Raw genomic sequence first — 14,030 nt, forward strand, 5'->3', positions numbered from 1 at the left:
GTTCCACCAAGAACCCTTTTAAAACCCTTTATTCAGGGGTTTTAAAGGGTTCTCTGGATCACAATGGCTCTTACTGGAACCATTAGTGTTACCAAGAACCCTTGAAAAACAAATGGTTCCAGGTAGAACCTCAGCCCTTGTACACTCTTAGAAATAAAAGTTCTAAGTAGAACCAAATAAGGTTCTTCCGCTTTTCCTCATCAGAGAACCCTTTTTGGCTTCAGGTGGAAAGAGAACCCTTTTAAAACCCTTTATTCAGGAAAGGGGTTTTAAAGTGTTCTCTGGATCAAAATGGTTCTTACTGGAACCATTAGTGTTACCAAGAACCCTTGAAAAACAAATGGTTCCAGGTAGAACCTCAGCCCTTGTACACACCTGGAACTCTTTTGGAAGGTTCCACCAAGAACCCTTTTAAAACCCTTTATTCAGGAAAGGTGTTTTTAAGGGTTCTTTGTATCAAAATGGTTCTTACTGGAACCATTAGTATTACCAAGAACCCTTGAAAAAACCCCTCTTCAGGAAAGGGGTTTTTGGAAGAAAATGGTTCCAGGTAGAACCTCAGCCTAAGAGTGTACTCAAAAAGTTTGAGATAGTGGACAAGAATATCCCTATGCTACAGTGGTATTCTACCATGAAAGCAGGGCATTTAAGTAGAAGGATGCGATGGTAATTTCTTTATCTCAAACAATTGGTAACAACAACAACAATACCACAACCAAACATCTCATATCTCAATAACTTGATCAATTTGAAAGTGTTGTCTTGGTCTCATGATGTCAAACATCATGATGATCAATAACAATTGAACCACTACATCAGACAGTTGTTTTTTTTTTGCAGTTAATCACCTTGTTAGAAAACAGCATGTTATTCAATAAGTACTGAAACATTGAACACTTGAACCTGTGCATTCAAAAGTTTAGAGAAGGTTAACTTAAGTTCACCTGTAAAGGTTATAGTGCATTCTGAAATTGAATCCAAAAGCCAAACATCCCTAACTTTTTTGTGAGTAGTAACAGAGAACACAGCCTTGATAACACGAATTTCGTAATCACTGCAGCCACCTGCTGCACTTTACACCAGGAAGAGAGTTTTCATGAGGCGTGACATGACAGTGACAACAGCAACACAAACTACGTGTCATTGTTGTGATTGATAATTAGTATCATCCGCTCATGGATATTAAAAAAAAAAAAAAAACACACCCGAATCTGTTGTTAGAGTGCTTAGTGTATGTTTTGAATTGTACAGCAGGTGTCTCATTATGCGCGTGTGGTTTGATTAAAAAGAAGGCAAGTGTTACTATTTTAGTCCGCTGTAACTCAGAGGAGCCTGCGTGCGATGTGGGTGGGGAAGCGGCGCAGAAGGGTGTGTTGCTTGTGTTGTTATGTCTGCAGACAGAGGTTGTCCCATCATTCGTGCGCTGCTGGAATCCAACAGAAGCCTGCCAAGAATGTTAGGAACTTTTCCATCCCATTCCGCCACGTTTTTGTTTGTATCAGACGTAGAATTGCGTATATCGCTCGTATTGTGTGTCGTGGCATTGAGGATGTGTGAATGTGAATGTGTGGCAAGTGTGATTTTATTTGAATAAAACGTTTTCACACAAGCTCATCAGCTGTTATGATTAATTCAATTCAATTTTATTTATATAGGGCCAAATCCTAACATACATTATCTCAATGCACTGTACAAAGACGACATCATGCAGATCAGAGAAACCCAACAATTCACACAGTGAGCAAACACTAGGTATCAGTGGAGAGAAAAAAAAAAACTCCCTTTTAACATCAAGAAATGAAAGGGGAAAATGGAGGACAGAGGACAGGTGGCGAGGATTATACCACTTTTCTTGCAAATTGCAGAAAAACTGCAAATGTGGTAAATGGTCACTTGTGCACTTTTCCGTCATGGCAGCCACTGATTCATTCGCAGTCTGTACATCGCTATGAGGCTCTTTGGGGTTCAGTGTGTAACCCAAGGATAATGACCCACTGAACCACAGGCAACACCTCAGAGTTTCTAGAGAAAAAGACACTAGAATATATGTTCCACCATGGAAAGATATCCAACACTTATTAAGTCGTTGACCTCAGAATTTGTTTTAAAATATACGCACAAAAGTGTCCAACCCTCATGAGTTAATAACACAATAAAAAAAACATTGCACTTGCAGCTGTTAATCCAATATTTCAGTACATTCGATGTAATTACACAAGATACAGATTACATTACAGCTTGATTTTAAACAAGATATTATGCCCTTTCTCCATGATTTCAAGCTAGCCCATACAATGCATTTTGCCATCCCTACAGTTATGCTTGTAGCATGCCTATAATAAAAAAAAACAAAAAACATAGAGAATGTGCAAAACAAATGTGTGCATGGTCCACGTGGTTATTTTGTTTTGATAAAGGACACGCAAGGATGCAGCTTATAGTCCCAGAACCACATTACTCACTGCATGAGTAACCTTGTAGTACTTTTGCAATACAGGGAGATGTTTAACCTTACCTACGATTAGCACATGGTGGAGATTATAGAAGAATGTCCCGAACTTCTGACACGGTTATTCATAGGTTTTGATTTTCGCTGGTATTCCTTATGTTGTGGGGACCTAGATCTGTTTACATAGTCACATAATGAGGACTTCTCTTCGTTATGGGGACGAACATCAAGAGTCCATAACGTAAATGACTATATTTTAAGGTGACAACACATTTTAAAGTTGGGTCAGTTAAGGTTAGACTTATACCCTAACCCTTACCCATTGGGATGACTGTAAATCAGTCAGTGTCCTCTGAAGTCATGGAAACCTGTGTGTGTGTGTGTGTGTGTGTGTGTGTGTGTGTGTGTGTGTGTGTGTGTGTGTGTGTGTGTGTGTGTGTGTGTGTGTGTGTGTGTGTGTGTGTGTGTGTGTGTGTGTGTGTGTGTGTGTGTGTGTGTGTGTGTGTGTGTGTGTGTGTGTGTGTGTGTGTGTGCATGTGTTAAATAGAGCAGTAAAGTTATGTGTGTTCATCCCAGAGAGCATGTAAAAGTACTCCGGTCTGGCGTTAGTAAAACCTCATTAACCCTGATTGGAGCACTAATGAGGATGCAGAGACTAAAATGGTGTCACTGATTAACCTGGTGCCTGTCACTGCACTGATGCCTGAGCAGCAAATAGACTCTCACACACACACACTGTCTAAACTTGCAAAGCAACACAATACCATTTAATAAATGTTGACAATAGTGTAACATAGTTGTAGGCTTACTTGCATTAATGTGTTAATTCCACCTGTAGCAGAGAAGACGTTGGTGTATAAATAGATTACTAATGACAATAATGACACAAATTTAACGGTACAAAAAAAACTTGTATTCTTTATGCTGATTTGCTCTTCTCAATTATGGGTAAGGTGCCAACTGGGTTATAAAAAGAGACATAATATGCAACAATTAAGTAAGAAACCTTATAAGCCTGGTGTCATTGTTGTTTAATCCAAGGGATCAACGTCCGCGCGCCACTCTCGTGCGAAACAAGACTAACAAAAGGTGTCACCGTGAATCATCGTCATCTCATTGTGTCAATGTATTTAAGAGTCAGCAAACTTTAGTCTAATGTCTGTCAAGGTTATCATTCAGTCAAGTCATAGTCATCTTGTGTATTTAGCTGCAGGCTAAGTGGAGTTCTGTTTGAAGTTGTTTCGCCTCTCATCCAAGAGGCTTCTTGACTTCTGACATACTGGTGTTAAAAAAAAACAGGTGTTTAGCCTATATGACTAGGTCCTATATGACCTATATGACCAATGTCTGCTACTGTGTGAGTGTTGGAGTTCACCTCTGTTGTTCTGTTTGTGACTGTTGATCCTTTTCGGAAGAGAGCGTGGCTGAGGCCAGCTCCTCTTGTTGAGAGGTGGTTTCTCCAGGTTGACGTAGTTTCCTTTCTTAATAATAGTCTGCTGTCTAATGAGTACTTAATTAAGAGTCATTGACTTTTATGGGCTTTCAATCCATCACGACATCACATCAGAAGCCTCTTGAAAACAGTATGTTGACAAACATGTTAAATGTTTAATTGCAGTTCATAAAAAAAAATTAGTTTCCTACAAATTCTCACCATACATCTATCCAAGGAGGAAATGAGAAATGCAGCAAAATGTAATGGAATTAGACTTTAACCCTTAGTGTTCACACTGCACAGGTGATAAATTGGAATTGGAATAATACACAACTCCTTATATGGACATCCTGGGTGTGTGTGTTTATAGGTCACATATTCACATAGTCTTTTTAAAATGTGTTTTTTTCGTCTTCTTATGTGTTGTTGAGTCAAGTTATGATTGATTTTATATCACATTTTTAGTAGTGATATAAAGGAGCAATAAATGCAGAATTCACAAAATAGAGCATTGTTTTCAAGTGAAATTGAAAACAATATTTCCAAATTTCACCAATTCGGGTGCTTTTTGCTCAGGTGTGTTTATATAGCTGGAAGTGAAAATGAAAAGATTGCCTAGGTTGTGCTGAAAAAAAGGATATAAGACTATTACACACTCTTATAGCCTCTGTATATAGTGTACGTTTTAACATAATAATGGAAAAAAAGCATTACCCCCACCGCGACCCTCATGTGGAGGATAAAGCGGTAGAAAATGTATGGATGGAAGTTATTTTGTCATGGTGCACTTTTCCACTGCTACCACCATGTGTCACTATAGTTTGCAGATAAAAAAAAGTTTCCTTTGGAGCGGCCCATAAATTCTGACTTGTCAAAGCAGGAAGAGCACATGGCATTAATAATCATTTTAATTACAGCTCAGTTATGTTAAGTGGTAATGAACAATACAGTACAAGGTTTTCAAAGGAGTGAATCTCCTGCAGCTGCTGTTACTCATGTCTGCTATCGCACACAACAGAATCCTTATCTCACCAGGGTGATTCACGTCTACTAACTGTAAAATGTTACACACCTGACCAATATTTTACTACTGTGACACAAATTCCATAGTCACGACATTGACGATGATTAGAAATGAAGATTAGAAATGCCCCTCAAACTTTGCTTTCGTCAACCAGCAAAACTGTTTTCAACTGTGCTAACATAATCGCACAATGGTTTTCGAGGGTTTTCTAATCATCCAATAGCCTTCTAACACGATTAGCGAACACAATGTACCATTAGAACACTGGAAATGGGCCTCTATACACCTATGTACATATTCCATAAAAAAAAACCAGACGTTTGCAGCTAGAATAGTCGTTAACAATGTATAGAGTGTATTTCTGAGTCATTTAATGTTATATTCATTGAAAACAAGTGCTTTTCCTTCAAAAATAAGGACATTTCTTAGTGACCCCAAACTTTTGACCGGTAGTGTATATATAATATAAATGAAACGGATTGGGAAAAAAATAAAAATGCATTCGTTTTATTCATGTTCCATGAAACACAAATCACAACATACACGGATGCACAGGTGAAACTGCAAAATACTAAAAATGTTAGTATTTTGCAGTTTTAGAGACAGACAGACATTTAATGTCCGTCTCTCGTCTGTGCATATTTCTGAACTGTCGATCACATGGAAGAAAAATGTGGAAACTGCTTCAGAACTTGAGAAGAATGTGAGGACTCCGCGCAGTAACCTTCAGACTGTCACAACAAATGAAGTAAGACTGAAGGCATGGAGAGACAAAAACAACGAAATAATTCACGCTCTACTCAGCAATAGATAATATCCCGGTGTAGACAACACTTATAAATTATCAAAAGAGTACTTTCTCAAAAACATTGACATATACATTCAGTGGCCAGTTTCTCTCTGTAGCAGTGATGAAAAAAGGTAAACAAAAGTGCAATAAATAAAAGCTAAACCAAGCAGAAATGCCAAATATAATTTATAAGCAGCGCGTAACAGGTGACATCAACACACATCTGTGTCTTAGAAGAAAGGGAAATGGCAACTACATTGTTTAATGTTTGTCCTTAAGGCAAATTAAACTGACATTTCTAGATCTGCCGCCTCACTGAAGCTCAGAATTGAGCTCTTCCACTCTTCCCCTTCCTATTTGTTCATTATACATCTAAATTGGTCTGACCCACAGTCATCATCAGCAGAACTTGTTTTCCTGTGTTGTCTTAACCGTGACAGTGGCAGGCGCTGAAACACGACCAAGTCGGAGAGTTTTAATGTCTGTTGGGCTGACCTGCCTGCTTGACTTCCTGATCCCAAAGCCATTTAGCGGCACAGTAGTGTGAGTAGGTTAAAGCAGCAGCATATCAGGTGACATCACGGTGTGTTGAAATCTTTCAGTTAGGAAACAGGAAAATCCTGGTTTGCCTTTCCTGCGGATGTAGTGGGCGTGTGTGGGAGACACTGTAAACAGCCTGGTTTCCTTTGTGATCCAGCCGCTTGTAGCGATGCAGGGAATCTGTTTTTCTTATACCTGTGAAAATAACACGCGCATGTCATTTTTTTTCATAATGAATTTCATAAAGAATAATGAATAAGTTCTCTAGCACCCTTCAAAAACTCCAAATATCAATCAAAGTGTAGGCTTTTTAAGATTATAATCGGCATCTGTGGTTTGACAAGTCTCGGCATGAACGAAACAGGATGTTGAGGCAAATTTAATGTCATGAGGGGCTCCGTTTCAAATATGCAGTCGGCTTTTACATAATGAAAGGGCTGAGTGTGAGTCATCCTAAACTTTATCAAGCCGCATTGCATCACACCGATTATGAAAACACATCAGAATGCAAGTTTGGGAACAATTGCAAGTCAAACTGCTTCTGCCAACTAGTTTAAAGTCACTTTGTAATTGATTAGTTTTTTTTAGATTCAAGTGAACATCAGTTGAAGTCACTTTTTGAATAATATTACTTAAGTAAAAGTTTTAAAGTAAATGACAATTACTGTACTTAACTATCAAAAGTAATTTCTCATATAAAATGTACTTAAAGGTGCATTATGTAATAAATCTAAAGCAACTGGCCATAATATCCTCCTAATATGTCACAGAGACTCAGGAATAATGTTCATATAACAAACTGAACTCACCAACAACAACAGTGCAGCCAAAATATTTGTATTAAAAAAATATTTTGCAAACTGCAAATCATGTTTTGGCATGTGGCGCCACCTACCGCCGTCTGCCAATCATTGCAGTCAGTAGAGTCTCAGCTGCTGAGCAACCATGGGTTGCCAGTTATGTCAGAAAACGAAACCTAAAAGACCTCGTTAGTTTGAATTTGAACGTAGAAACCGTTTTTGGCCACATTCTTACATATGGCACCTTTAAGTTTTGGAAGGTAAAGTATTAAAAAAGTTAAGTGGTCGGGCAAGTTGTCTTTCAACTGGAAGGTTGTAGAAAAGCACTATATAAATAGAAACTATTACCAACTCTTCTCCTGATTTTATTTGGTAGTAATGAGTAATAAACGTAGTTGGAGGAAATGTAGTGGCGTAAAAGTAAAAGTTGGTCGAAACATAACAAAGTAAAGTACAGATATGTGACGTTTGTACTTAAATACAGTAACAACACTGCATGAAACCTCCAAGTTAAGACCAGCAGACGAGAAGGAGGTATATATTACTGTGTTATACAGTATTTACTTTTATCTAAGCCGATTCTTTGGCTGCTACAACATCCCAGTGTGTTTACCAGCGCGTTTCCTTTGCGTCAGTCAGCTGTCTGGTAACAAGCATGTGTGATGCACAGGAGGAGAAGATGGCGTAAAATGTGGCAAAACGTGTTTCACATTCACAAAAGGAAAAGAAATTCAATGACGCTCAGAAATGAAATGACGCCCAGAATCTGAAGAGGGTGTTTTGTCAGGCGTCCCGGAATTCCTACCTACATCATGATCATGAGCAATAAATCCTTACCACTTGCAACAGAAATACAGAGCTCCAGCCAGACCAATGAGCAACAGAACCAGACAGAATACAGTGACAATTATCTGCTCTTCTCTTATTGGCTGAAAGACGAGCTCTAGGTTCTCACACCTGGGACCATTAAAGCCAGCCTCACACCTGCAACACAGAGAGGCATGCCTTAAATAAACACACACACACATTTGAATGGCATTCACAGTGAGGACATTCATTGACATAATGCATTCCGTAACCTTTTACGATTAACAATTACAACTAAGTGCCTAAACCTAAGCGTTACCCTAACCCTAAACTAAACCTAATTCTAACCCTAATCCTAAAACCAGGTCTTAACCCTGAAAAAGCCATTTTTAGGGGTGTCAGAATGTGAGGACCAGCCAAAATGTCCTCACTTTCCCAAAATGTCCTCACTTTCCCAAAATGTCCTCATTTTCCAAAAAGGTCCTCACTTCGTCAGGTATACAAATTGGTCCTCACAAAGATACCCATACAAGAACACACACACACGGAGGATCATACCTGCAGTGATGCTCGTTGATGTCCACCAGCAGCATGCACTGTCCTCTGTTCAAGCAGAAGTTGTCAAACGTGCTGTCACAGCTCTGTGTCGACCGCTTCGCCACATGAGGGCGCTGTTCTCCCTGCTCTGAAACACAAACATTTTCATCAGCAACTGTGCGGCAGTAGGTCTGACAAAGGCCAGAGCAGGGATGTTATAAATTACATTTTACATTAGTATTTTTATACTACTACTTCTTTATTACCAATGCATTTTTTTATTAGTATTTGTATTACTACTACTTCTACTACTACAGATACCTGTATTGCACAACATGTACAACGATTTCATTCATTCATTGTCTACAGCTTAATAGATAGATATGATAAAGCACTTTAAAAACAGCTGAATGATGAGGACAAGTGAATGATGAGGACAGGTGAATGATGAGAACAAGTGAATGATGAGGACAGGTGAATGATGAGGACAGGTGAATGATGAGGACAGGTGAATGATGAGGACAAGTGAATGATGAGGACAGGTGAATGATGAGGTCAGGTGAATGATGAGGACAGGTGAATGATGAGAACAAGTGAATGATGAGAACAAGTGAATGATGAGGACAGGTGAATGATGAGGACAGGTGAATGATGAGGACAAGTGAATGATGGGGACAGGTGAATGATGAGAACAAGTGAATGATTAGGACAGGTGAATGATGAGGACAAGTGAATGATGAGGACAAGTGAATGATGGGGACAGGTGAATGATGAGAACAAGTGAATGATTAGGACAGGTGAATGATGAGGACAAGTGAATGATGAGGACAAATGAATGATGAGGACAGGTGAATGATGAGGACAGGTGAATGATGAGGACAAGTGAATCATGATGACAGGTGAATGATGAGGACAAGTGAATGAATAGGACAAGTGAATCATGAGGACAGGTGGATGATGAGGACAGGTGAATGATGAGGACAGGTGAATGATGAGGACAAGTGAATGATGAGGACAGGTGAATGATGAGGACAGGTGAATGATGAGGACAGGTGAATGAATATTTCAGTACTCTTTCCAACTCTGAAATTTGTTTATAGTTAAAAATATTTTTGTCCTATAAAGTAGTAAGTAGTACAATGTGATGACAACAGCTGTTGGAGTGCATACCTGCAGATAAAGAAGTGCTGTCCACAGTGTGCAGACTGGATGAGACACTCTTGGTCAGTGCATACGGCCACAGCAGCATCATACCTGTTGAAGAGAGAATAATTGCCTCATCATTTGCTACACTGGATATAAGGTCAAATAATAAAATATATTGTTTATCAATCAACGACAGTGTTATTAAGCACCGATACCAACTCGGATGATGTTCAAACTTGTCAGGTTTTGATCAAAGTATTAAGAAAACTCCTGAATCACACATTTGAAAAACTTGATTGAGTTAAATCTTTCAGTTGTACATGTTTTAGGGAAACCAGAAGCACCAAACTGTTGAGGGCTGGAATTAAAAATCAAAACCACACAGAAAATCAAAGGCTGATGATTGACTGATTGTTTTGTATGGTGAAAATGCTTCAGACAACATCTGCAGATGCAACAAAACAAAGACCCAGATTCATGACCTGCACCTGCAACACGATCCTTGCAAGTGACTTACAAGTATTATCTTCATTATTTACTCCACAACAACCAAAATGATCTGTGTTTTTGTCGATTTTGTTTACACAAGGCCCCGCAGCAGCGTCAGGGGAAAACACTGAAAGAACCCATTTTGTTTGAGAAGTGTCAGCTGTGTTATGTAAACTGTCCCTAATAAAACACAAGGCAGTGAGGCTTGCGTTGCCCGGCCAACATGCAGGTACCAGCCTGCACGACTGTTTAACATGCGGCATTTGCAGAACGCCCACATTCCTACAAGTAGGACAGAAAAACACAGAAATCTGGATGCATCCAGTAATGGCTGCATGATATGCACCTGGATAAACTGGATCCCTGGTGTTGTCAGTGAGTCAGTGAGTGGACGTTGGGGTGTTTCTGATTCTCTGTTCTACTGGCCCATCATGAACCTCTGACTCATTCCAATGAGACATAATGTCATGGTGGTATCGAGGTGATTCACATTAACTGAATTGAGAATTAAAGTTGAGAAAGTTTCTTCTTGTAAAACACAACCTGTACAAAACAAACACGGTGGATTCTGTATTATTGAAGGGCAAACGTGAGCAGGTATACATGACCTACATTTATGACCCAGAGCAGTAGAATGAGGCAAGGTTATCATCTGCTATCAGGATGGATTACCTATTAATCTCAAGAACACAGTCAAAATAAACACAGAGAGCATGGGAAAGAGTTATTTTTGGGTGTGTTATTTTTCACAGCAGTTTTGAACAACACCAGAGAATATCACTTAATTTCAATATTTTTATCCAACAGCGAGATGCTTGAACTTCATGTATAATCCATGATAGGTGAACATTAACATCTTAAGACGCCGCAGGTTCATTTTGTAACCGTTTCTTTGGGGTTTTGCAAAATATTTGGCTAAACTACAGTGGGGTCCAAATGTTTGAGACACTTTTCCATTCTTAAAGGTGCATTATGTAATAAATCTAAAGCAACTGGCCATAAAATCCTCCTTATATGTCACAGAGACTCAGGTAAAATGTTCATATAACAAACTGAACTCACCAACAACAACAGTACAGCTATAATATTTTGCAGACTGCAAATTATGTTTATGTTTTGAAATCATGTTTTGGCATGTGGCGCCACCTACAGCCGTCTACCAATCATTGCAGTCAGTAGAGTCTCAGCTGCCGAGCAACCACTGGTTGCCAGTTAGGTCTGAAAACGAAACCTAAAAGACCTTGGTATTTTGAATTTGAATGTAGTAACCGTTTTTGGCCACATTCTTACATATGGCACCTTTAAGTGACTTAAAGCGGAACTAGACCGGAAGTTCCTATTATCGCTGTTTTTTTTAGTGTGTATCTGCGTCATTACGTTGTTTATGAAGCCTGACGGTTCGAAACAAACAGTTCAGCCATTGCTGAGAACGTTGTGTTTTATTGTAATTTTGGGGCTAAACGAGATCACTGAAAATCCCGTAATAGTTACGTAACCAGCGGTTCTCCTGAACAACCGATCGTCCTGCTCTGGGCGGTAGTCCGGGCACATCCGGTTACGTACATTGAACCGCAGAAGAAGAATAACGTCCGTTGTGGAGGTATTTCACGAGCAACAGTGTCTTCTGACTCTGGGTCTGACTCCGGTTTGAAGTCATAAAAGGGACTGCGGCGGGGAGTCGTGACGAAGCTATTTTTAAACACTGTTAAAACAATGTTTTGATAATGAGTAGCAATGCATTCGCCGTTCCAGAGGGGGGCGCTGCGTTTCTGAGAACAGATGTGCTGGATAGTACTGGCCAATCACAAGACTCTGTCTTCTGGGGGTGAAAGTTCACTCTGAAATCTCGCAGCAGAAAAACACCGTCAGAAAAGAGGATTTCTATCGGCTAGTTTACAGCAACTAGGAGGTTTTTGACCATAAAAACAAGTTAATATATGTAAGTAGACCTCCATAACTAACATATATGTGCAACAGGACCACTCTATGTGACCTTTAAGATATGATTTAAAATGATTTGATTACTAAATTCATTGTCAACTATTTTGATTCATCGGTTTGAGGTTGTTGGGGTTAAAACAAGTTTTCTGATTTTTCAGCTTCTTAAACGTGATGTGAATGTTTTCTTTGCTCCATATAACAAAGAAACCATTCAATCTTAATTATTTTTGGAATAGATTTGGATTTCCAAGTTTGAGAAACACTGATCAACATTTCACACAATTTTTTTAACATTTTATGGACCAAACACTTTTTGATTCATCGATTTTTTTTTTTTTTGAAATAATCGTTAGTTAGAACAGATCCTTTTAATGCTCTTATAATACTTCATTTGGCGGGAATTAGAAATAATGAGTCAGGACTGAGTACTTCCTCAGCATATTTACAGTGAGTAATTAAAAATTTCCTCTTCAAATTTGTTATACAACTCCATGGCGATGAAAAGAATTGCGTGTGTGTGCGCTGCTATCATATTAAATATTCCTATCGAGGGTTTGATGCCAACATCCCTCAGCATCTCTGAGGCTCAGGTGTCAGTGTGGGCGTCAGCTCAATGAAACAGGAATGTTGTAAATACCCTTCATCTGTCTCCAAAACTTCCACCTCTGGTTGATTTATTGCATGAAATTAACACGCAAAGGCAAAAAGCTATGAAGTGGTAAAGAACAAAATTAGACACATAACAATTAAAAAAAAATTAAAGTATCTCATTTGATGAGTAAACCTCTTATTCTTGTGTAATCGGAGGATTTATATAATGGGGGTCAAGTGTTTAATTATGTTGCAGCACTCAAATACAAGTATCAGTACCATAAGAGGAAAATAAATGCAATAAACGTGTTGTTGTACTACATGTATTAATATGGTTAGTAGTTAGTAGTAGAGTAAAAAGCTCCTTTCATTCACAGTGTACCTGTTAGTTCAGTGGATTCAGTCTTTCACCAAGAAGCACTTTCAAACACTTAACCCTCTCTGACTCTGACTGAAAGATTGAAGAACTTACCGACGAGTGACAGTCTCCACATTTGGGACAAAACGAGGCTCGTCTCAGGTGGTGGTGGTGGTGGTGTTGTGCGCAGGAGGGAACAGTCAGCCAGTGAGAGTCTGTGGATCAGAGACGCTTCCGAAAAGGCAAATTAAAAATCACAGGTACAAGTAAAAAAAAAAAAAAAAAAAAAAACATGCAGGCGACGCCCTCTCGACAAATACTCAGGAGAAACCAATGGGTTCCATTATCCTGGGTGTGGTGACACACACACACACACACACACACACACACACACATATACAAACACCCACACACACACACTCTACTGTGATAATTTCACTCTTCAACATGGTCCAAATGAAGAGTCTGAGCCTGTAGGCAAAGCAAAAAAACAAACTAAAAAAAAAAAAAAAAACCTGAGGAGGAGCTGCTGCTCCCATCACCGTCATCCTTCACTCATCCTTCTGCTGCTGATGGAAATTTACATGGTTCTCAGACTATAATTATACCTCAATCTTTACAATATATTACAGTATTTCATGTGAAAACAAACATTGTAAAAGGTACAGTGTGCAAGATTTGGGAAACATTTATTGATGAAGATGCAAATGCAGCTGAATATCTCTATATAGAAGAAGATATTCTCAAGATATTTTATAGTTTTTATATTTATTTATTTTATTTAGTCACATTTCACAACATTTCCATATTATGCACAAAGTAAATACACACTTTACAAAGAGCATGATAAGCAAAACAGAAAAAGCACAATAAAGCAACAACAAATAAAAGTAAACTACATTCTAGGCTTTTTTTTTCAGTCAAATTGCCGTCTTGCTATTATCATTCATGGGTCATATATGTACATATATGTAAGTATAGCATGTTTTTAACCTGTCATCCCAATAGGTAGCACACTTAACTAACACAGTTCATTATATATTGCATAACATACTTCTTTTAATAATGTGTTTTAGTTTGATTTGATTTGTCCATTTGCAGGCTACTGTAAATACATGGTGAT

At 38.7% G+C, this 14,030-nt stretch overlaps 1 protein-coding gene across 1 annotated transcript; it reads right to left on the bottom strand.

The window, feature by feature from the left end:
- Window positions 1-7,871: 7,871 nt before the first annotated feature.
- On the bottom strand, window positions 7,872-13,094 carry LOC310940505 (proepiregulin-like; the record flags this gene model as incomplete). The annotated part of the gene is made up of 4 exons (XM_083905483.1): window positions 13,022-13,094; window positions 9,553-9,636; window positions 8,404-8,530; window positions 7,872-8,022 (listed from the first exon to the last, which is right to left on the bottom strand). The coding sequence occupies exons 1-4, from the start codon at window positions 13,041-13,043 to the stop codon at window positions 7,872-7,874; spliced, it is 384 nt and encodes a 127-aa protein (XP_083761609.1). The 5' UTR covers window positions 13,044-13,094.
- Window positions 13,095-14,030: the final 936 nt, after the last annotated feature.

The sequence above is a fragment of the Microchirus variegatus genome, assembly GCF_963457635.1.
Source record: "Microchirus variegatus genome assembly, chromosome: 18".
Classification (NCBI taxonomy): Eukaryota; Metazoa; Chordata; class Actinopteri; order Pleuronectiformes; family Soleidae; genus Microchirus; species Microchirus variegatus.